Source organism: Papaver somniferum, chromosome 1 (assembly GCF_003573695.1).
Source record: "Papaver somniferum cultivar HN1 chromosome 1, ASM357369v1, whole genome shotgun sequence".
In the NCBI taxonomy this organism is placed as follows: domain Eukaryota; kingdom Viridiplantae; phylum Streptophyta; class Magnoliopsida; order Ranunculales; family Papaveraceae; genus Papaver; species Papaver somniferum.
In genome coordinates this window covers 224,701,977-224,725,999 of record NC_039358.1, presented here as the reverse complement: position 1 = coordinate 224,725,999, position 24,023 = coordinate 224,701,977, and the positions used below count along the sequence as shown (strand labels likewise).

Sequence of the window (24,023 nt, the reverse complement as noted above, 5' to 3'; positions counted from 1 at the left end):
ACGAAACAGAAACAAAAGCAATTTGGGATGTTCCGAAGAAAACAATATGGAAAATGATGCTAAGGAGTTGGTGACCAACTTTCAGGAGGACTTTTTGAAGGCAATCAACAAACATACTCTCTTTATTTCCCTTTTTAGTTTTAGACTAGTGGATTGTATTTTCTTTTTTCAGCCTAAAATTTCCAATGATGTTATTAATACTTGGGCTAAGTGGGCCAAGATAAACTTTACTTCTACATTTTAGTTACTAATATTTTGGCTCAGTGGGCCAAGATTTTTTTCTTTTTTTTTTAAGAAATACTCCTTCCGACGTCCCACTATTAAATGACCTACTTAGTTGAAAATTTTGTCCCACTATTAGTTAACTTATCTCACTAAACAAGGGAATATTTCTAAAACTATCCATTTGATTGATTATTGTTAATATAAAAAATATGTATAATTTGATATCCATGTTTATATTCGTTACGTAGGTGTTTTAAAATGATTTTCAATGGTACAAAGTTTACGAGAATCCGTGGTATATTTTGAGAGAGAAGTCATTTCTAAATTTCACAAGTTATTATCCATAAGGGTATAATTGTAAAAAATAAATGTTCTTTTCCCTTCCTTTCCTTAAAAATTGTGCAAACTTCAACTAGGTCATTTAATAGTGGGATGGAGCGAGTATATTTTTATTAGAAAAGCTTAAATCAAGACACCATATTTCTCTCTAATGAGAGATTTTAACCAGATTGGGAGATCTGATGACCAAGACTCACTTAAGCTTGTTGTTCTAGCTCTTTTTGCTAAACAGTTAGCAACCTCATTAGACTCTATGTGAACAAAAATGCAAATCCATGACTGAAAATTAGATAACAGGTCTCTACAGTCTTTTATAATATTGTTATTTGTGCATCTGACAGAGCCTTTTCTCCCGTTTATTGCATCCACTACATTTTGGCAGTCTCCTTCTATGTGCAGGCTTTGAATTGCTGTACTCCTTGCCATTTTGATCGTCTCCAACGCTGCTAAAGCTTCATCCTGCTCCACATGTTATGCTACTCCAACTTTTGAGACTGCACCCCTACATGCTCCTGTATGAGAAAAAGAAATTAGTCCAACACCCATTGTATTGTTATCTTTAAGAAAAGATGCGTCAAAATTAATATTCTGATGTCCATTGTCTGGTAGGCTCCAAGAAGTTTGAGTCCTAGTATGTCTGTTTCTCCCTGCTAGATTGTGCTAAATTTTAGTCTAGACCTCCTATCTGGTTTGTGTGAGGCAGATTCTTAGCCTTCGTTAAGCCACTGTATAAGAAAAAGAACAAAAGTTGTAGCCAACTATATTGAACATAGCTCACCGTATTGGACAAAATCTTATCCTCTAGTTTCTGATGTATGAGTTGATTAGAAAAAAAAAATAAACAAAATCATCAAAGCAGCGCATCATCCATCGAAGTCAAATCGAATGTTGCTTTTTCTCGCAGGTAAAAAGATATAAGGAGTTATAATGACTGCAATGAAAATTGGTGGCCCCGAATTATTTGGCAACAACACCACTTTCTTGTCTATATACATGCCACTTAATTCGGTTGGGATTGGAGTAAGAATAAAAAGATAAAGAGATAAGAACTTTTCATTAATCAGAGAAGGGAAAGAAATTCCATTACATAGGTAAGTATTCATTTATACAAGAGTAAAGGATTAAACACTAGTATACTAATGGACCGCACATTTATGAGCCATGCGCCCTATAACACTCCCCCTTGGGCGGTTCAAAAGCGGAACTTTAGATGTGTTGCCTCATTAAAACCTTGACAAAGAAAACCCGGTGGGACAAAATTTTGATGAAGGGAAAAGAGTACAACGTGTTGATAAAGCTGGCCACCTCTCTTCAGAAAAACCTAAAATATAAAAACCCTGTGGGAAAAAGATAATCTCAATCGGGGAGTCATAACCATGGTGTTGTTGTTGTCTCATTAAAAACCTTGCCGAGTAACAAAACCCATTGGGACAAAATAAACTCGGTAAAGGAAAAAAGAGTTCAACAAACACTCCCGCTGATGTCGACACCATATCATTAGATACCCTCTATGATGTCGCCGTCTCCCCCTGATTGCAATCAAGAGAGTTCAGACAATTTCCTTAGTCTGATACTCTTTACGTGCTTTTCAAATAAGGACTTAGGAAGTGACTTGGTAAATAAGTCTGTCACATTCTCATAAGACGGTACTTTGTTGACTTGAATATTTAAGAGACACTGTTGTTGCTGATTGTAAAAGAACTTTGGTGAAATATGTTTCGTATTATCACCCTTGATATATCCTTGCTTCATCTGTTCGATACAAGCTTCATTATCTTCATAAATGCATGTTGGCTCTTCAGTGGTAGAATTCAAACCACTAGTCCCTCGAATATGTGTAATGATAGACCTTAACCATATACACTCACGAACCGCTTCATGTAGGGCAATGATCTCTGAGTGGTTCGTGGAGGTATCTACAAGAGTTTGCTTGGTCGATCGACGGGATATCGCTGTGTTCCCTATGGTGAATGCATAACCAGTTTGGGATCGAGATTTATGTGGGTCAGAAAGGTACCCAGCATCAGCAAAACCAACCAAAACATTACTTGGGGTTTCAGTATAGGGGGTTGCTTTAGCAATCCTACTTTTGTCCTCATAGGGAAAAAATAAACCCATGTCAATGGTTCCTCTAAAGTATCTGAATACATTCTTTATACCATTCCAATGGCGCTGCGTTGGCACTGAGCTATATCTAGCTAACAAGTACACTGAGAATGATATATTAGGTCGAGTACATTGCTCTAAGTACAATAATGCGCCTATTGCACTTAGGTAGGGAAATTCAGCTCCCAATACCTCTTCGCCATCTTCCTTTGGACGAAATGGATCCTTTTGTATATCTAAACTTCGACCAATCATGGGAGTGCTAGCAGGATGCACCTTGTCCATATTGAATTGCCTGAGTATCTTATGGACATATGCAGACTGGTGAAAGTAGTATTCCACATGCTCGGTGTTCTAGCTCAAGTCCTAGACAAAACCGAGTTTTCCCAAGATCTTTCATCTCAAATTCAGATTTCAGGTAGCTTGCGGTTTCTCTTATTTCATCAAGAGTACCTATTATGTTCATATCATCAACATAAACATATACAATTGCAAATCCGGAACTCGTTTTCTTTATAAATACGCAGGGCATAACTCATTATTTGTATATCCCTTCCCAATCAAATAATCACTTAGACGGGTATACCACATCCGCCCGGATTTCTTTAATCCGTAAAGTGAGCGTTTCAACTTAATCGAAAACGCACTCCGTGGTTTAGAGTTACTTGATTCGGGTAATGGAAGGCCATCGGGGACTTTCATGTATATTTCTGAATCTAGATCCCCATAGAGATATGCTGTAACCACATCCATAAGCTGCATTTCAAGTCCTTCTGAAACTACCAAGCTAACTAAGTAGCGGAACGTTATGACGTCCATTACAGGAGAGTATGTGAGAAACCTTGCGCCACAAGGCGAGCCTTATACCTCAAGACTTCATTTTTCTCATTACGCTTTCTGAAAAATACTCATTTATGTCCTACGGGCTTTACTCCTAGTGGGGTTAGCACTAACGCACCAAATACCCGTCTCTTTGCAAGTGAATTTAATTCTTCCTGGATTGCTACTTCCCATTTAGGCCAGTCTGCTCTTTTTTGGCATTCTGCAATAGAGCGTGGTTCGATGTCATCGTGCTCAATGATCTCTTGAGCAACAGTGTATGCAAATGCATCATCAATCTGCATGGAGGATCTTTGCATCAACACGTATGCACTCTCATAATCCATATAGATTTCTTTGTCCTCTGGAATCATTTCAAACGTCGGAGCGTCCTCCAGTATTGATTCATGGACATAACTATAATCAGAGACAATTTCATGAGAGGGATTATCTGTATTGATGATAAATGGATCAGGTTGTGCCTTACTCACTCTTTTCTTCCTTGGGTGAGTATTCATCGAACCAGGTGGTCTTCCCCTTTTCCTTTGGGAGGCCACGGCCTCAGCTACACTTCCACCAAGTGTAGGTTTGACACCTTTATATAGGGTGCCTTTTCCCGTATTAGGGATTTCTAACCCTGCAGGCACGTTTGCAGCTAGTATGTATGATCTCATCACTTTAGCAATATCAGTGAATGCGTCAGGCATTGAGTTTGCCACATTCTGAAGATCAATAATTCTTTTCACTTCACTTTCACATTGTGAAGTGCGAGGATCAAGATGAGACAAAGTGGGGACACACCACGACAATTCATGTCGTTTCTGTAGGAAATCATTTTCCATACCTCCCCCTAACGACGGGAAGGTTGTCTCATCAAAGTGACAGTCCTCAAATCTAGCGTTAAAGAGATCGCCTGTCAAAGGTTCCAAATAGCGGATAATATTTGGGGATTCATATCCAACATAAATACTTAATCGTCTTTGGGGACCCATCTTAGTACGCTGTGGGGGCGTAATAGGCACGTATACAACACAACCAAAAATGCGTAAATGTCAAATATCAGGCTCATATCCAGTTACCAACTGGTACGCAGAAAATGGTTGGCTAATAATGGGTCTAAAGAAAATAAGTAATGTTGCATGCAATATGGCGTACCCACAGGCAGTAATAGGCAGGTTGGAAAGCATAACCAATTCCCTAGCTATCATCTGTAACCTTTTGATGGTATCTTATGCAAGACCACATACATTTTGAGTGTGTACGTGGGGTGCAGGGTGCTCCACATCAATTCCGATAGACATACAAAAATCATCAAATCCTTTAGATGTAAATTCTCCAGCATTATCAAGTCTGATAGACTTGATTGGATAATCGGTTTGGTGAACCCTCAAACGTATAATTTTTTCTAGGAGCTTGGCAAAGGCAGCATTTCTTGTGGACATTAATGCAACGTGTGACCAACGGGTCGAAGAATCTACCAGAACCATAAAATACCTGAATGGTACGCACTCTGGATGTAAAGGTCCACAAATATCACCTTGTATTCTTTGTAAAAATGAAATGTTTTGTTTTGTATCTTTAACATAGGATGGTCTCGCTCCTATCTTTACTAAAGAACAAGCTTTGCAAAATGAGTGGTGTGCTTTTGACAAAGTCCACGAAGTAGAATTAGAGAGAGGTTGCACATCAGTTTCTTTAGATGACAGTGGATGGAAGACGTTGTTACTTTGCATTGTAACTGTTTTTTGTCTCATTTTACTTTTCACTCGAAATAAAGGATGTCAGGGTGCCCCAAGCGGTCATGCCAAAGCTTGTATAAGTCACCGTTCAACAGTTCATCGTTTGTAACAACATGTGATTCGGTAATCCAAATAGTAGTAGTGTATAAACCACTAGAGTGACTCATTAATTTCTATAAAATGCGTTTTATTCCACATGTATTAGAGATAATATTTATATACTCAATTCCATTTTCACAGTGAGTTTCCAAGTGATAACCATTTGCATGGATACCTTTGAATCTCAACAAGGTACGAATAGCTCTTGGTGCATATAGAGCTTCTATGACTTTAATCATTGTGTCATTTGGCAAACAAAATTGAGAATTACCTCGCCCAATGATCACTTGTGATGATCCAATCATCGTAGTCACAAAGGATTTATAAGGAATTAAGTCAACAAATAATTGCCTATTTCTTAAAATAATGTGTGTGGTGCCACTATCATCTAGGCACTCAATATCTTCTGAGGATGACATTCCTACAAGTAAATGGTACTCCATAAAATTCAGTCACATTATTCAATCATGCAATAGATTATCACAATAAAAAATTAAATCGAAAGCATAATAAGTACCCATAAAAATTAAAAACCATTGATCCATCAACAAAAGAAAACGATACTTTAAGACTACCTAACATAGTTTAAGTAATCAAAACAAATATTTAAACCAAATTCTTCTAAAACACAAAGCAAGAAAATAAACAGGTTTTCAGGATCAAAGGATAACTGGAAAAAAACAAAAACAATCAATTAAATTCAGGTGTTTCCATAAGGGCATGGTTCTTGTTGCCCTGGAAGTCTGAAATGGTGAAGTTGACATCTGGGGCATGAGCATGTTCTTCCACACAATGATCTTCTTGATCTATAGATTAGATTCCCGGTACTTTTTGTAGCTGGATGCTACCTTGGCACTAGCCTTGCATTGCTGGTACCAATATCCGGAGATTCCACACCTGGAACAAGGTGCATTGCCATTCTCTACCTTCTTAGGTGTAGGGTTCTTATGTGTTTTTTCAACAGTGTTGCCCTACCACTAGGTCCAGAAGTAACATCTCTAGACCAGGTATTTGAATGGCCTCCACGCCAATGGCCCCTTCCACGATGACCCTTTTGTCCTCTTCCACGTGGGTTGTTATCCCCATGTGAGTATGGAGCATGAGAATATGAATCAACATTTTTAACCATCTTTTCTTTGGGGTGTTTTCCCTTGTTATCCTTGCCATAGTTAGCCTCTGGAATTTTCTTCCTCCATGGGGCTCTAGCATTGTTGTTTGCTAGAACTTCATTGTGCCTTTCGGTCACCCACAATAAGTTGATGATCAACTTGCTAAAAATTGTTAATCTCTTGTTATCAACCTCTATGCGGTATTGGTTGGCTAGAATAACAGATGACAAAAGGAAAGTAGACAATGTCTTTTGAATCATATCTTTATTAATTTGGTATCAGAGCAGCAATTAGATCCTTTCGGAGCTAGTCGTTGCGCAGAAAAATAATAAATGTTAGTTGTGTTTTGATTCAATTTGGTTGTTGTTTTTTTTTCACGGTGTTACCTTAAATTTAGGGAATTAACTTCTTGAAGTGTGTGAAGTTGTTCTTAAGGATATTTCTATCTTTTAACATCTAGGATAATTTCATAATTATACTTAAATGAGTATTTTTTAAGTAATTCACTATTTTGGTTTAGATCTTCTCTTAGAAAACCTCATTATGTATTTATTTAATATTTGTGACAATTGTTATTGGTTCGACTTCGTAAAATAATATTAATTAGATATTAATTAATGAGGATACTTGGCCTAATTAGGCATGCTTTAGCATTAATTAAGGAATTAACAAAGGCATAAGACTAGAGAGGTTAAGCCTCATAGCTATTATTGGGTGTAATTTTTTTATTATTAATTACCTAATTATGAGTTTTTTTTATTATTATTACTCCCTCGGTCCTAAATTATTAGTCCGTTTTGACTAAGTCAAGATATTAAGGAGACCGGAGAATTGTACAAAACTATCCCTATTAAATGTTATGTTATTACCAAAATTAAAAGGAGTATACGAATTATGGAGTGTGTAAGATAAATAAATACTTGGTAATTTTATTATTTATAGAAATGTTTAAATAGAAGATAAAAATAAAAATCTGTATGGATTGATTTAGTAGATTGGTTTCCTATTGGGGAAGATATCATTTAAGATTTTAGATTGATTATATTACAAATAATTTTATAATTAATAAAAGTTGAAGGGTAAATATGAAAGTTTGACTAAAAGATATGACTATAAACAGAAACTGGACAGTATTTTAGGACAGAGGAAAATAGAATAGAGGACAGAAATTTTAGGACAGAGGGAGTATTTTTTTTTCTTTTCATGTTTAAGAAGACAAAAATGACATTGATAGTAGTAACGTGAATTAGTGTTAGGGAGTGGTAAATATAGCAACGAATTTTTATCCATTTTTTTAATAACTCTTTTGCATGTATTTTTATTATTGCTTGTTGATTGATTTGTTATTAACTGAAATTGTTTTCCTTTAATTGTGGTCTTTCATGATTTACGTGTCCTTGCATGGATGAAAACCTGTTGGTTAAAATTGAAAAGAAGTAATATATTTGTCCTCACGGGTTACGGTTAGGAAATTTATCTAGATATAATTATTCTCTTTTGTCAATTATGAAATTAGCTACTTAAATTTTTTTAATTGCTAAATTAGGAAATTAGGAATTAGTTGTTTGATTTTTGGAAGATAATTAGGAGAGTTATCTCTACAATTTACATAAATAAACTAGGAAAATATATGTTAAGATTAGGAAAGAAATAATAATCTTTAGCTTATTAAGATTTAATCACGTGTTATAACTTAATTAAGCGAAATTTATGGAGTTAACGTAAATAATGACGCAATAAATACACATACATACGTTACAAACAACTTTAAAAAAAATCAGTTTCTTTTTTCTTTTTTCTTTTTTTTAATGGTATAAATAATAATAAAAAATAATTAATCAGGATGCAAACCAAATATGCCGTTAAACAGTACAAGATCAAACATATAGCACTCATCATACCGTACGAAAAACATATGTATATAGTATATTTTAAAGAAAATAAATAGTACACTATTAAAATAATCTTATATAAAAGATAATTCAATCACTACAACACATAATCATGTCACTTCAAATATATAATACATATATTCATAACTTTTTTTTTATAATCATTATACAAAGCTTTTGGTTGGTAACCTAGCAACAAGCTGGGCTCCAACACCTTTTTGAATAGATCAAAAATCTACTCAATCAAACATGTCAGACACCCATAGCAGACAATTTAAAATCAAGGTATTAAATATAATAGGGGAAACCATCTTTTAATACGTGGAAAACGTATGATAAATAGACATAAAAAATAATAATGACGGGATGGTTGATATTTTTATTTCTTGTAAAAAAAAATAGATCTGAGAAAATCGCCACCGATGCAAAGATTAAACAGACAAGCACTAGAGAGCAAGCTTTTACGTATTTTATTATTATCATCTATATATTTTGATTCATTCCTATATATTACCAATCATCAAAACTACAAATAGCGTGTAAAAACAAGAGACCAATCAATCGTCGTTCACACACAACACTCATAGGTTAAAAGATAGGCATCATATCATATTAAAGATCTAAACATTAGCAAGCAATCAACCAAGGAAAAACCCAATTTAAGGGGATTAGAAAAAAATATAGGAAAGATTTAGATATACCTCGATCGTAGTGCAGTTGAAATAATAAGGAAACCAAAAATTTTTTTCCAATATCCCGAGATCGTACTCCTGAGCGTAGTGTGGAAACAAAAACAAGGAGAAGTGCCAGATCTAGACGACAGTAGTGTTTTGTTTTTTTCGGTTTTTTTCAGCGGCTTTGATTGAGAAGTATAAGACCAATCTAAAAAAAAATAATCTTAGCAGCAGGGTTAGAGCTCATTGCTGATGACGTATTGGAGTAAGAATAAAAAGATAAAGAGAGATAAGAAATTTTCATTAACCAGAAAAGGGAAAGGAACCCCATTACATAGGTAAGTATTCTATTTATACAAGAGTAAAGGATTAAATCCTAATATACTAATGGACCGCACATCCATGGACCATGAACCCTATAACAGTTGGCACCACAATAATTGGATTTTGCCCGACAACTGTGGAACTACACTGCTATATACATGGAAGATCAACTGTGCTACTACACTGCTTTCGTTTCTTCTAATCAAAGAACGACATACCTAAAAATGTCATTCATGGAAGATCACTACTAGCAGGGCCGTCTCTAAAGTTTCGATGACCTCATGCGAAAGATATCAAAACGCTTTCTTATCCAAAAAAAATTCACGCAAAAATAAAATTTACTTTAAAGCATTGAAACGAAATAAGATATGCCGCACAACTTAAGAAAAACATATGATTCAATAAAACTGAAGATTAACCCGTTAATTTGTTAACGAAGAGAAGCGACGAACAATTGAATTTCTCTCCTTTTTTGTTTCAAATTTATTTTGAGATGCCTGATTTCTTTCTAGGGTTTTCGTTAATTTTAAGAGAAGTTCATTCATCCAAAATGGGCTTTTTTAGTTCTATTCCAAACAAAAAAAATAATGAATCAGTTGGCCTAATACTGCATAAAACTTCCAAGTGTAACTTAATCAAATTGTACGCCTTAACCAACTGGTACGCCTTGTGCTGGAGCAGATCCTGCCACCCTTCAAAACCGGCCCTGTCTTCGAGTACCTCTCATCACCACCACCACCTCCTCCGCCAAAAACGAAGAAGACGTCGGTTTCGGCCCTAGTGATTCTCATTCTATGGAAAAACTATGAAGCCTCTAAAGGTTTTGAAATCAACATCATCAGCCAAAACCATGATACGACGGCTGTGTAGTGGAGGTTTAATCTCTTATACTATCGAACAACAAAGTAAGTCGAGTTTTTTTAACACAAGTGAATTCGTAGAAAATAATTTTTATCCGCCTAATGAATTTCACGTTAAGAAGACGATAACCCACATAACTGTTAGGTTTTTTTATTTCTAAGAAGGAGCTAAAGAGGAGAGAGAAGAAAGAATGACCTAGGAAAATGAAACTACTGCAAGTACACTTTAAAGATATGAAATTATTCCCTCCGTTCCACTTTAGATGACATTTCAGGATTTTCACGTACATTAAGAAATGGAGAGAGATACGAAGATTTTCCAACTATACCAATGAGAAAAGTCTTCAAACATTAATTGTTATTAGTGCATTTTAAAATAAACTTATAGTTCCAAGCCAAGGTGTTAGGGTATCATTGGTAGTTTTGTGGGAATATATGAAAACTTTCAAGTATTGTGGAACAAAAAAAATAACCCTAAAACATCATCTAAAATGGAACGGAGGGAGTATTTCTTTACGGAAGGTGGATCTTTTTTTTTTCTTTTTGAAACAAAGAAAATGTATTACTTAATTGGGTGGGTTAGCAAGGTGAATCCATTTACACTGTTATTTTTACACGATTTCACATTTTAGATTTTTTTTTCATGCATAAATTTTAAATGGTAAATGATTTGAAGTGAAGCTAATATTTTAGGGATATGTTCCTCTTACAAAACCTGGCTAAATTGGGACCTATAGATTTCACATGCACCCAATGAAGAAGGATATGGGGTGTCTAAATTTGCTGAAGCTATTAATTTACAACTCAAAAAATATTAATTTAGCAAATATAACCCCGTTAACTCTTAATAATAAAACCTAAAGCTGAAAATCAGTTTCAATTCCTAACTTATAAACCGATTCTTCTTCTCTTCTTCTCCTTCTTTTTTCATTTTTTTTTTGAAACCAAAACATCGTCGATTATCGACGATCAAAATACGATTAATCGTTTTCTTCTTCTATAAAATGTCGCCAAAACAAGCAAGAGCAAAGCATCCTACTAACAGGAAATTTCCTAGTGTGGATAATCCCGGAATTGTTGAAGAAATTCGAAATAATACGAAGAAAACGGTTGAGGAAGACGAAGGATCTTTTATCGCACAAGAGGAGGAAATGGGTCGAATCAGATACTTTTTTATCAACCAAATCCTCTAAACTAGGTTTTAGTAACATGCAATCACTCAAAAATCGATAATTTTGATTTCAAATTTATCCGGGTTTACCAGAATCGGACGAAGTTAGTGTACATGTGAACCAATTGTGTTAGGAATCGGTTGTTGTTCATGCCCATATACCCCAATTGTGCTGCATGTGTTTTCTGGTTCGAGAAATTTGAACCATAATCGTTCAATGTTAATACCAACATAGCTCGATTATGTAACCGTAGGGATAAACGTTTTTCTGTAATTTTTTTCGTTAGAATCGGATTACATATGTGTTCACATAGCCCGATTGTGTAGCCACTGCTTAGCCATAATAGGATTTCATTGGCATATATAAAATCTGATTTTTGATGTGTAATGTTACAATCGGGTTATATAACAGCATTGAGAAACCGATTGTTGTAAGAAAGAATGCTCAATGTTTCAGTAACTTTTTCTTGTTAGAACCGGATTACATTAACACTTATATAAACTGATTGTATATGTGTTATGTTAGGAATGAATCTTTATATGTATATCGAGTAAACCGATTGTATACCTTGAATTCAAAAATATGCATTGAATTCCATTGTTGTTTGTCTCTTATCTCCGTATTTTATAGGCCAAACAAGGGCAAGCAACAACGTCAAGCCGAAAAGGAAAAATAATTTGGATTCTCCTCAGAGTTTGAGACCTCGTCGAGAGGGTGGTCATAATTTAAATGCTTCCCACCGAAGGGGCTCGGGGAGTAAATCCAAAGCGATCCACATCAATGACCCACCACCTCAAGAGAAGCAACCAGCACAAGAAGAATATGATTCTGATATACCTACTGAAGGAGGTGGTAATAGAGAAGTTGCTGAAGAAAGTGACGAGGAGGAGATCAATGAAGAAGAAACTGGTGGGAAGAAAGGTGATGAAAAAGAAACTGGTGGCAATGAAGGTGATGAAGAAGAAAGTGAGAAAGGTGATGAAGAAGAAAGTGAGGATGAGGATGATGGAGAGGAAATTGAGGATGAAGGTGATAGAGAGATAGGAGAAGTTCAAGAACAAGTCCAAGGAGGAGAAGTTCAACAACAAGTCCATTGAGGAGAATCTCAAGAACAAGTCCAAGGAGGACACACTCAATAACAAGGTAAGACGGATGGTAAGAAAGATAGTCCAAAGAAGAAGAAAGGGGACCACATGCCCGAGCCGGAGAAGATGTTTCCTCGCGGCCCTAATGATCTTGTGAAAGGGTTACCCGGTGATGGAGGACGGCTTTTATGTGGGTACAAAGAGAGTTGGGCTACGGTCGTCTACCATATCATAGTAATTACCTAAACCTTATGTTGTGTAATATAAAACTTATTATCCGTGTAGTGTTTTGATTATTGTCCATCTCATTTTTTTTATACGATCACAGTGATGTCGTTCTTCTTATGAATCCAGGAACGTCAGGGAGTATGATGAAGGATTATCCACTGGAAGGAATGGAATCAACCATTGGAGAAGTTGATGAAGTAGTCCAACTAGTCAAATATACGGGGATGTTGCCTGCGGTCGAGAATTTGGATCTTGGTTATGACAAACCTCTTTGTTCCGCCTTTGCTGAGAGATATTACGGGGAAACAAATACTTTGCATCTTCCGTTTGGAGAAATGACGATAACTCCTGATGATGCGAAGTTCATTACCGGGCTAAGAATAGATGGTAAAGCCGTGAAACACAAAGAGTACGCGCAAGAGCTTGAGTGGGACAAGATTTACGCGTTCACCTAGGAAGTGTTCCAATGGGATGAGGATATGACCAAGTCACGGATGTTAGTAGGCAAATATGAAAAAACGGGGGTCTAAAAACACCACCCAATATTTTGCTTAACAATCTGTATGGAAAAACTCCAATATGCTTTTTATGAGAATCAACTAGACAGTCAGACTCAATCAATAAAAAGATATATCAAAGAGTTTATATCTCAATCTCTCGATTTGATCTTTACTCAAGCAAATAAAAATCTGCGAGTCTTTATCAAAGAGAGATAACTTGGACGGTACCAAAGACCAATGTCCAAGGATCAATCAACAACCAAAGGTTGCATTTGTAATTGATGATCTTAACGCACAACCTGTATTATTTCAATTATATAAACAAATATAATGTGGAAAAGAAATAACACAGACACCAGATATTTTGTTAACGAGGAAACCTCAAATGAAGAAAAACCCCGGGACCTAGTACATATTAGATACACACTGTATTAATCCTCTACAGACACTAGCCTACTGCAAACTAACTTCGGATTGGACTATATTTGAACCCCTATCAGTCTCCCACTGATACAAGGTACAGTTGCACCTCTACGCCTCTGATCCCAGCAGGATGCTACGTACTTGATTCCCTTTGCTGATCTCACCCACAACAAAGAGTTGTTACGACCCAAAATCGCAGGCTTTGATAAATAAACAAATCTGTCTCACACAGAAAAGTATATCAAAGGATAAATCTGTCTCCCACAGATAAACCCTAGGTTTTGTTCCGTCTTTAGATATGAAATCAAGGTAACGTGAACCAATTGACAATCTGGTCTTATATTCCCGAAGAACAGCGTAGATTAATCAATCACCTCTCAATAATATTTCCTGATACACAAGCCGATTATCGAGGAATCACGAACAGTGAGACGAAGATGTTCGTGACTTCTTTATCTTACCTATCGGAGAAATCGAACGTTCTCAAGCCAATCAATCGATTGTACTCGTACGATATAAAATTAAGATCAGATCACACAACTACGATAAAAGTAGTATCGGTCTAGCTTCACAATCCCAATGAAGTCTTTAAGTCGTTAACCCAAATTTATAGAAGAAACTCAAGGGTTAATGGAAATCGACTCTAGCGAGCACACTAGCATCACACAGACGTGTGGGGATTGAGTTTTTCTCTAGCTAGATGTCTCCTATACATAGCCTTTCAAATAAGGGTTTTTCCTTAGCTACATAGCAATCCGTATCCACCGTTAGATGAAACCTGATATTGATTCAAGCCAATATCTCTCAACCGTTAGATCGAAAGTCAAAGGTTGTCAAACACACTTGTGGTAAACGCCAACAAGTTCGTGAAAATCGGCGCAAACGTGTACGCTTATGTTGGTTCAACATAGTAACCAAAAGGCAACCATATGATCTTCTCATATTGACTTGGTTCCTCATTCATCATAACTAGTTCACTTGACTCAAACGAACTAGTTATAGAGTCATTCAATTGCTATGAGATCTTATGTAACTACACAAGACACAATTGAATTCAAGATGATTCCATTCGATTAGAATCGGCTCAATGAACATTATAGCCACGGTTTGCATAACGCATTCCTAAGTAATTTGATATCTATGTTTAGAGCACATCTTTAGATCATAACCCCTTAAGTACACAAGTTCGCGGACTTAAGTTTAATCGGTTAAGTTTTTCAAACTCAACAGAAATTCTCGGTCGAGAACTTCCGCCAGTTCGCGGACTAGGTTCGCGGACTGAGCACGCAAACGAGTTAGTGGAAAAACCCAGCAGAAATTTTCGATTCGAAAACTTTCTTCAGTTCGCGGAATGAGTCTGCGGACTGGGTTCGCGGACTTGGCAAGCCAATTCCACAATCCACCTGATTCTTCTTGCTCAACAAAGTTCGAAAACTTCGGATCAAGGAATACATGGTTATGTAATCTAAACTCTCATTTCAATCATTGAGAGATTCTCAGAGGACGCTACCCCAACCGTTATTCACAGATCGTATTCACGTCAGAGCAATTCTAAAATATGATTGAAAGATGAAGATAAACCTGATCAAAGCGAGATGCTTTACCAACACACGAATTTCGAGAAAAAGATAAGCATTGAATACACAGCTCGAAATATCAAATGTGTTTGAGCTAGTCTATATAGCATACGACTTTTGTCTCATAAGAAGTAGGAGATAAAATAGATAGAATTTCGAGTGATAGATAAGTTTAAGTCTTCACATACCTTTTTGTTGATGAAGTTCCACGGTTTCTTGGTGTAGATCTTCGTCGTTTTCGTTGAATCGCCATGAAGCCCTTGAGCTCAACTACACTTTTCCTATCCTAGTCCGAGACTTAGCTAATAGGCTAGAAATCAATACTTATAGTTTTGATCACTAACATTGACAAACATGCTTGATATAGCAACGCATGCGAGTTCGACCGAGATATGCTCTAACAAAATACAAGCAGAGGATATTCCATCTCTCGAAGTTGAGGGCACTCTTCAGTGGAACAAAGAAACTTCGTGCTGAGGGAAAATAGGTGACCGAGGAACGTATCTTTGCCACGGCCAATGCGTATATCCTCTACGTCCTGGGATCTATTATCTTTCCCGACGTTCCGGTGCCCGTGTGAACGCCAACTTTATTCAGCTGTTGCAACCATTTGACGAGATCCACAAATACTCTTGGGGAACCGCCATCCTTGCACACTCGTTGAACGAGTTGAGAAGGGTTCCAGGGCTGACATGAACCAAAACAGAAGGAATATGGCTTTTCTGCAGGCGTGGATATATTTGCACTTCCAAATATTCAATACAAGGGCTTTTGAGAACAAGGAATGGGTCGGTAACTGTTATGGAGACATGTACATCTACAGGAGTAAGGAAAAGGACCAAGATGCGGTTTATCTGAAGTTAAGATGCCAGTTGGACAACTTGACGACAAAATATGTTGTCTTGGACCCTTACAATGGGGTTTGGCCAAAGGAAAAGGAAAGATGCTTAGGTGCGAAGAGGAAGCTCATTTTTGGGTCGTTCTTTCACCCAAGAGGATATGTAATGTACAACTCGACGAGAGTCGCAAGACAATGCGGATACATAAAAAAAATCCCAGAGGAACACAAGAAGTTTCAAATCGATGAGAAGTAAACCAAGTCATATGATAATGATATTGATATTGTTCACGACCCTTTACCATTATGTAAATATTGGGATAACAGAAGGTTCAACGGATATGGTACGGATGGTCGATTGAAAACTGATGATGAGGCAATTCCAGGTTACATGCCGTGGTACCTCATTATTTCGCATACTCAAGTGATACGAGTAGATGAGAAGCCCCGGATAAAGGACAAAGATACAACATTGGAATTCCTGATGCTTATTATTTCTTAATTACGGTTTTTTTAATTGTTTTAGCATTATTTGTTGTTTAAAATGGAAACAGAGAAGACGAGTCAGACACTTGATAATCCAAGCACAACTAGCTATCAAGGCTAAGTATTTCCCAGAAACTGACTTTTGGTCTTGCGGCACTAAGAGTAAGTGTTATTCAAGTTGGAGAAGTATTCTTAGTGGGAGAGATGCTGTTACAGATTGCATTAGGTGGAACACAGGAGATGGTAATTCTGTAGATTTGTGGAATGACCCATGGTTATATAATTTGCCTATTTCTGCTATTGCAAATGGAAATAACATGAATCTTCCCAATCTTAGGGTGAGAGATATAATGAATATGCAGGAAAGAGCTTGGAATTTAGAGGAAATTGATGCGTTTATCTCTGAATAGGTTGCTGAGGATATTAAGGCTAGACCTATTGCAGGTGGCGAGGGGATCGCAGACCAATTGGTGTGGGCTGAAAGCAAAAGCGGTGCTGTCACGGTTAAGGAGGCTTACAATTATCTTATTTCCAGACGACTATCGGGAAGTTCTGAACCCAATTTAGATTGGAGGTTTTTGTGGAAGTTGAAATGTCCACATAAAATTAAATATTTCTTGTGGCTATTCTGTCATAATAGACTTAGCCTAAATGAATCTTTGTATCGTAAACATATTGGGAGTCATCCGGGTTGTATACTTTGTGATCAAGATTTTGAAACACCTCATCATCTATTCTTTTGTTGCAGGATGGTTGAACCCTTATGGAGAAAGGTGCAGTGTTGGATTGGGTTTCGACCGGTTGCTGATCACATCTCACCTACTGCTCTAAAGAATTGGTGCAACTTTGATGGAAAGATAGGGGGTATTGAGTGGAAACACATAATGCCTTTTGTTCTGTGGTCCATCTGGAGAGGAAGAAATGACCAACTTTTTAGGAGGACCGCCTTTTTGCCAAATAGGGTGCTTGCCAAAGCTTTGAAGGAAGCTAGAAAGTTCATTGGTGTTACACACCAGATGAGACGGATGCAACATAGAACTGTTGAAGTACCAGTTCCTTGGATCTACCCCAAACAAGATCATGATAAACTGAATAGTGATGGAGCTTCAAATCAGCAAGGCCTTGCTGGTATAGAAGGGGTTTTGCGTGGTGATCAGGGTGGATTTCTTGCTTGTTATGCGAAGCACATCTTCAAGAATGATAATAATGTGGCAGAGGTTTGGGCTATTAGGAATGGTTTGCTTCTTGCTAAGGAAATGGGAATAAAGAAGTTAGAGGTTGAAAGTGATTCGACTTACGCTATCCAATTGTGTAATAAGGAAGTACTAGTTCCATGGAGTTTACATGCTCTTGTGGAAGGTATTAGTATTCTAAAAGGGAGTTTCGAATCTATTTCTTTCAACAGAGATATAGAGAGGCGAATTCGGTGGCTGACTGGTTAGCTAAAGGTGGAGCAACAAAGGAGTTAGAAGGTGTTTGGATTAACCAACCTCCGGATGCTATTCGTCCATTGATTCATGATGACCTTGCTAGAAGAACCTTTATGAGGGAAGTGCGAGTTGTTATTTAGTTTTTGTGGTCTTTGTCCTTTGTAGCCAAAAAAAGAATAAAAAATAATAATAATAATAATAACAGCGGGAGTGGATTCACCCTTCTTTCTTATTATTTAGGAGGGTACACAGTAAAATGGGTTCATACTCGGTGTCTGGTACAAATTAAAATGTTTATTACATCCCCATGCTCTTTGGGTAACTAGGCAGTTGGAAAGCTCTCATAGCCTCTGCATCAAACAGGAATGCAACAAAATAGCGGATCAAATGGCCAAAAATTAGCCAGGACTTCAGGACCACGTAGTTCTATTAAATCGATTTGTCCCAGCTTATAAAGACTTGTACTTGGATGTTAATGTTGTAGGCTTGTAGCTCTCTGTATCGTGCAAAACCTTATCCTCTAGATTATGATTTGATTTGATTTCATTAATAAGAAGAAATCATCAAAACAGTCCATAAAAGTCTGATCTCAGTGTAATTTTCTATCAGATAAAATGATAAGGAGTTACAATGACATGGAATTGAAATTGGTGGCCCCGAATTATTTGGCAACAACACTTTATTCGGTTGGCACCACAATAATTGAATATATTTCCCGACAAGTGTGGTACTACACTACTCGGCATTTCTTTCTTCCAATCAAAGAACAGCATACCTAAAAATGTCATTGATCGAAGATCATTTCCTTCTTCAACCTCTCATCACAAACACCACCACCACCAACACCTCCGGCGGAAACGAAGAAGACGTCGGTTTCGGCCCTAGTGATGATTCTCACTCTTTCAAAAGCATTAGCATCCGTTTCTTATCCATCTTCTTTGTTGCAATAATCTCTCTGTGGGCAAACTATGAAGCCTCCAAAGGTTTCGAAATCAACATCATCAGCGAAAACCACGAGTCCTCCACCGCTTCGCGGCGGTTTAATCTCTTATACGTCTCAAACGACAAAATAAGTCGAGTTGTTCTTAATACAAGTGAATTCGTAGAAAATATTCTGTATCCACCTAATGAATCTCACGTGAAAAAGACGATAACCCGCATAACGGTTCGGCTTGCTGATCAAAATCTGACGAATCCAGTAGTCGTCAATCATCAGAACACAGGAGAATTTGAAATTATCATTAGTCCTTCGTTGTTGTTGCTGGAGGAGAAGAGAAATGTGGATAAGGAAGTAGTCATGGCAGTGCAACGAGGTATGGCTCGTGTTTGGATATGGAGTTATGGGGATTATCATGGTGTGCCAGAATCGCTAATACAAGGTATCGAAGAATATGTTGTTGGGAACTCAGTTGGGTTTGATTACCAGCCATCATTGTCAAATTCCGGCAAGAAGAGGTTGCCGGCGGATTCTGAGAACACATGTTGGAAGGATAAGAATCCTGTAAATGTTGCTCGCTTCTTGAGATATTGTGAAGGTATTAAGACTGGGTTCATCAGACGATTGAATCAAGGTATCCGAGATTGTTGGGATGAAAAACAAACGCTAGATGATGCATTACTTGGAATATCATCTGTGAAGCTTTGTGCGGATTATCATTCTTCAAATGGTATGGTGTTAGCTGGATGATTTATTGGAGCCACATGGGAACAATAATTATATGACGTGCAGTGATTCCCACCAATTCTGGTTGCAGTCTTTAATTGTTTTGGTTGTGCAACACCAAATGCAAACCAAACTTCACTTGTGGTTAAGAGTTGTGTTAGGTGAGTGGTCCAGATCTTAGCTCTCAATGCGACAACATTTGTAATGTTGGATAGAATAAGATTTGATTTATTTATTAATGTTTTGGGGAATTTTCTTTTTCAAGTTCATGTGATTGAGCAATAAAAATATTCCATACATAGAATCTGAAATGAATCCAAATCTGTTCACGCTTTCACATATTCTTATGATTGGTTGATTATTGAACTGATGGTCCCATTATCTTCCATGTTTAGAATCACGACCCTCGTTACATAACTTCTTAAATTAAATCAAGAATAGAGATTGAAATGTGAAATATACACTCGTTAAGGAGTGTGCACGAATTCACACTCGTTCATTGTTGTGCACTTGGAACTAATTCAAGAAATATTTATGTGCATCTTTAATTGGGTAGAAGAGACATTACTGATGAAAATCTTCTACATAAAAACCCTTCATGAAGGAAAAAACGAGCTTCTTCCGGGCTTCCATCAACATTGAACTGACCAAATGTCATCAAATCCTGGAAGCCTATCACATATTACGCAGTCCTCGGACTCCTACAGAGTCAGTTGTAAGAAAGAGTAAATCCAACATCAAAAAAGAACTATTTTGTTTACATAGTGAAATTCTGAACATGAGAGGTTGCTTCCACAATCCACAACAAGGCGTTGAAAATACCTAGGGATGCTTCTACTCCAAAAATAAATAAATTGGCCATTTGTAAGCATAACTGTGGAAAGCCAGAACGGCTTCATAAGGTTTAACCACTGGGGAAAAGATATCTTTGCTATCCAAAATTGCAGTTTGGGAAATAGAGACATAAACAGAAACAACAAACTGCCCACAATGAGGCAATCTTGTCAGATAACCTGTCCGTAATCATCTCAAGCAGTTGAGCACCGCAACAGTTTTGGATGTCTGGACAAAAATATTTACCTTGGGGCTAGTTTTGCAGGGTTTGGCTTTCCCAAAAGAAGTATACGTCTTCTTCCCTGCTCCATCAGTGACTACTTTCATTTGATTAATCATATTCGGAAGATAACCATCTGCATTCACATTTGCCAAATAGAAACTGAGTCTGGCTCCATAGTCAAATAAACGGGTTGTGAGCACAACAACGGATATTGAACTACTAAGTTATATTAAAATCTGAAGAAATTGAGATTGAATTAAGCCGAACAACTAGGGTGTCCAGTCTAAAGGAAGCGCTAATTGAGTATTCTGCACTAAATTCTACATAGTATAGTGTGATAGTAACACGATTATGAAACATACCTACACCAAGGTACCGACCAAGATCCCGATTATGTTAGCATCCTTTGCTTTCTCGACGATATAATATATCTACAAAAACAAAAGATGAGAGCCATGTATCAGCAGTAATACCTACACTGAAGAACCTTTTTTGAGACGCGTCCTTCATTATACAGTTGCCACAGGGTCATCTCTTTCTGAAACCATTGTCGGTAAACAAAAAATTATACTACATTAGAATAATCAACTTTAATCAGATAGTACCTGATCTAAGAAAAGATCTATGTCAAACGGCAAAGAAAAAGCAAAAACATAGAAGTAAAAGATCCTTCATACATGGAATCATCATATCATTCTTTGTAAGTTCATGAAAAGAATCCCTCACAAATCACACCAACTAAACGGAGGATTCAAAATCTATTTAATAATGAGAAGATAACAAAATATAACCTAACAGCATGAATCTTCCTAGTGATAAAGATGGCAAAGAAACTTATTACACAACAAACATACCTATATCACTGCTTTTGTAGGTGGGCACAAAATCTGAAAAGGCAGGGGTTCTCTGAACCCATCCAGAAGACCATTTGGTCCTCTGTCTTGTGGCCGGGGAAAATTCCATGTCAAGCCTCCAATGAAGTATTTGGAACCATCTCTTCTAGGATCTGTCTGTGTACAATCACCATGCCTTAGATTTGCAGTACAGCTATTGGAAGATTCAAGCTTCACATTAGATGCTTACTTTCTGATGGATTAACTACCGAACTAGTACCATCCGCACAATGGAGCCATAAACTGGATTCAGTTCCACAAAGTAATGATGATTCTGCTGTAAATGAATCTAATGCGTGAGCTTGTTCAAGTCCATAAAGAACCTGCATTCTGAACAACACATATTTTACACACCACATTTAACAAAACCTCAACATGAAATTCACATGCTTGACAACCATAGAACTTTTCCAGCACTAGTGGGCAAAACGAAAATCAGGAGTCCAAAGTTTTCAAATCAGAATCTTATAGATACCAGAATGGGTTTGTCACTTGTTGATAAGAAATCAGATAAATACTTGTCACAATCAGATACATCGACCGCAGCTTTTCCAAAAACACATAATGCCAGCAGAGTTGTTGTTCTGTACACAAGTAAACACAGAATCATGAACATGCTAAAACCTTTAAAATCCAGCTAAAGTGAACCCAATTAAGAAATCAATAAAGATCCAATTTTTATATAAAAAAACAAACTAACCAGACCAAAGATCAAGCAAGCGACATTTGATAACATTGGGAATTTTCAAAATCATAATTCCTGCATCCTTCCCGCCAAACCCACCACCATTCACTTCAATCCCAGATTCTATCTCTTGGCAGCACACACATACCAACTTTTTCACCGTCAGATCAGCCTACCAAGCCCATTTGTTCACACGTAGAACACTGCTTTTTATATCAATAGTCCAGGCAAAAGAATTTTCACCCCTGCACAAAACCATAATAAAACTTTGAACAACAAAAACTCTGTAAGAGAATAAAAAGATGAAATAAAGATATGGAACCCCGCATACAGCCTACAACTAGTTCAGCCTTAGAAAGGACTGGTGATTCACTATTTAAATCAGCATCAACAGCTGCTACAGTTGCATGAAAGCATCTTATACACCCCCCAACACAACTGTATCCACACAACAAGATAAACTTGACACCATAGGAACATTATTTCAAACAACACGACTGCTAAGACACAAGTAATCTGCCCCTGCAGCATAATGGTTCTACCTCCCAGATATCACAACTTCAGCAACAATATCTGCAAGCGCTCTGTCGTTTTATGCGTCAATCACTGACAGTTCTACACCTCTATCTTAGTAAGTGTAAAACACAAACCAAGAGTACTCTCTACAGCAAAGATAGAATACTCAAAACTTATGAAAAAGAGGAAAACTGCAGTACAAAGCAAGAATAGAACCATAAAACATGGCCACCGTAATCACAAACAGTATTATTTCGCAGCACTAACCCTCAGAGTAAGGAATTACTGAGCTGGTGCGTGCATTGGTGAATCCTGGATGGCAGTACATATGTGTGAACATTTAATCTAATTATGATCGGAATGGGAAGAAATACATCTCCCACCAGAACCAACAAGATCAAAAATGACTCTCTCATATACAACCAAAGCAAGCCGACAAAGTGGAGAAGAAGTGAAAATAAAACATCATAAAGAAACCAAATTACTACAATACTGTGATTGCAAAGATGACTGATTTGCTAGGTCTTACGTATTGCTGGAGGACTGCGTAACCTATCATATTCGTTGTAGGCATGTGGGGTACTTACGAAGTTGTTTTACTAACTCTATGACCAATAAGTGGCACAAACAGTATAATCTAATTCTTTATTAGCCCAATTGATTTTACAACTGCATAGCTTTGGTAGTCAACTAGCGTCCCAGTGACCAGCAAGAGGTATGCGCAGAGGCAGTTCCAATGTAATATAACCACGCAACCTATTCCCAACAAATATGCTCAATTTCATCTCTTGATTCATTAAATTTCAACAACAACTTGTTTATCGAGTAAAGACACCTTCAACTCTGTTTTGTTCTTTCACAGTAAGCAATCAACAATGCTTTCTTTTCCATTCTTGTGGAAAGCCATCAGAGACAATCTATCAAACACTCTCAATGTGGCATCTCAATTTGCCTTGTCATTGCTAATTTGAACTCCTAAATGCAAAGCTGTTACCAATTAATGTCCATGTATCTTTCATTTACATTTTGACGGTATTCGAAGCACTCAGTCTCCAATTTCTTATCCCTATCCAGCCTATCAACAGAAAACAAAATGTACATACAAACCCATCATTCAAATATACAGCTAATTCCAAATACTCTCTACAAACTGTAATTACAACTCTAATACTCTCTTATTTGCACAAGATTGACTCATATAGATGAAACCCAGAATCTGTTTTAACTTATAATCATAAATCTAACAAGATTTATTAATCAAAAATCTAAACTAAACTAAAGATT

At 37.0% G+C, this 24,023-nt stretch overlaps 1 protein-coding gene and 1 long non-coding RNA gene across 2 annotated transcripts; one reads left to right on the top strand and one right to left on the bottom strand.

Moving 5' to 3' along the window:
- Positions 1 to 18,595: 18,595 nt before the first annotated feature.
- On the top strand, positions 18,596 to 19,925 carry LOC113317246. Its single transcript, XM_026565392.1, has 2 exons — positions 18,596 to 19,684; positions 19,717 to 19,925. The coding sequence occupies exon 1, from the start codon at positions 18,707 to 18,709 to the stop codon at positions 19,610 to 19,612; it is 906 nt and encodes a 301-aa protein (XP_026421177.1). The 5' UTR covers positions 18,596 to 18,706; the 3' UTR covers positions 19,613 to 19,684; positions 19,717 to 19,925.
- Positions 19,926 to 20,476: 551 nt separating this feature from the next.
- Positions 20,477 to 22,955, bottom strand: LOC113317252. Its single transcript, XR_003343365.1, has 6 exons — positions 22,239 to 22,955; positions 22,014 to 22,122; positions 21,729 to 21,868; positions 21,500 to 21,655; positions 21,008 to 21,076; positions 20,477 to 20,778 (listed from the first exon to the last, which is right to left on the bottom strand). It is a non-coding gene; the product is annotated as an uncharacterized LOC113317252 (long non-coding RNA).
- Positions 22,956 to 24,023: the final 1,068 nt, after the last annotated feature.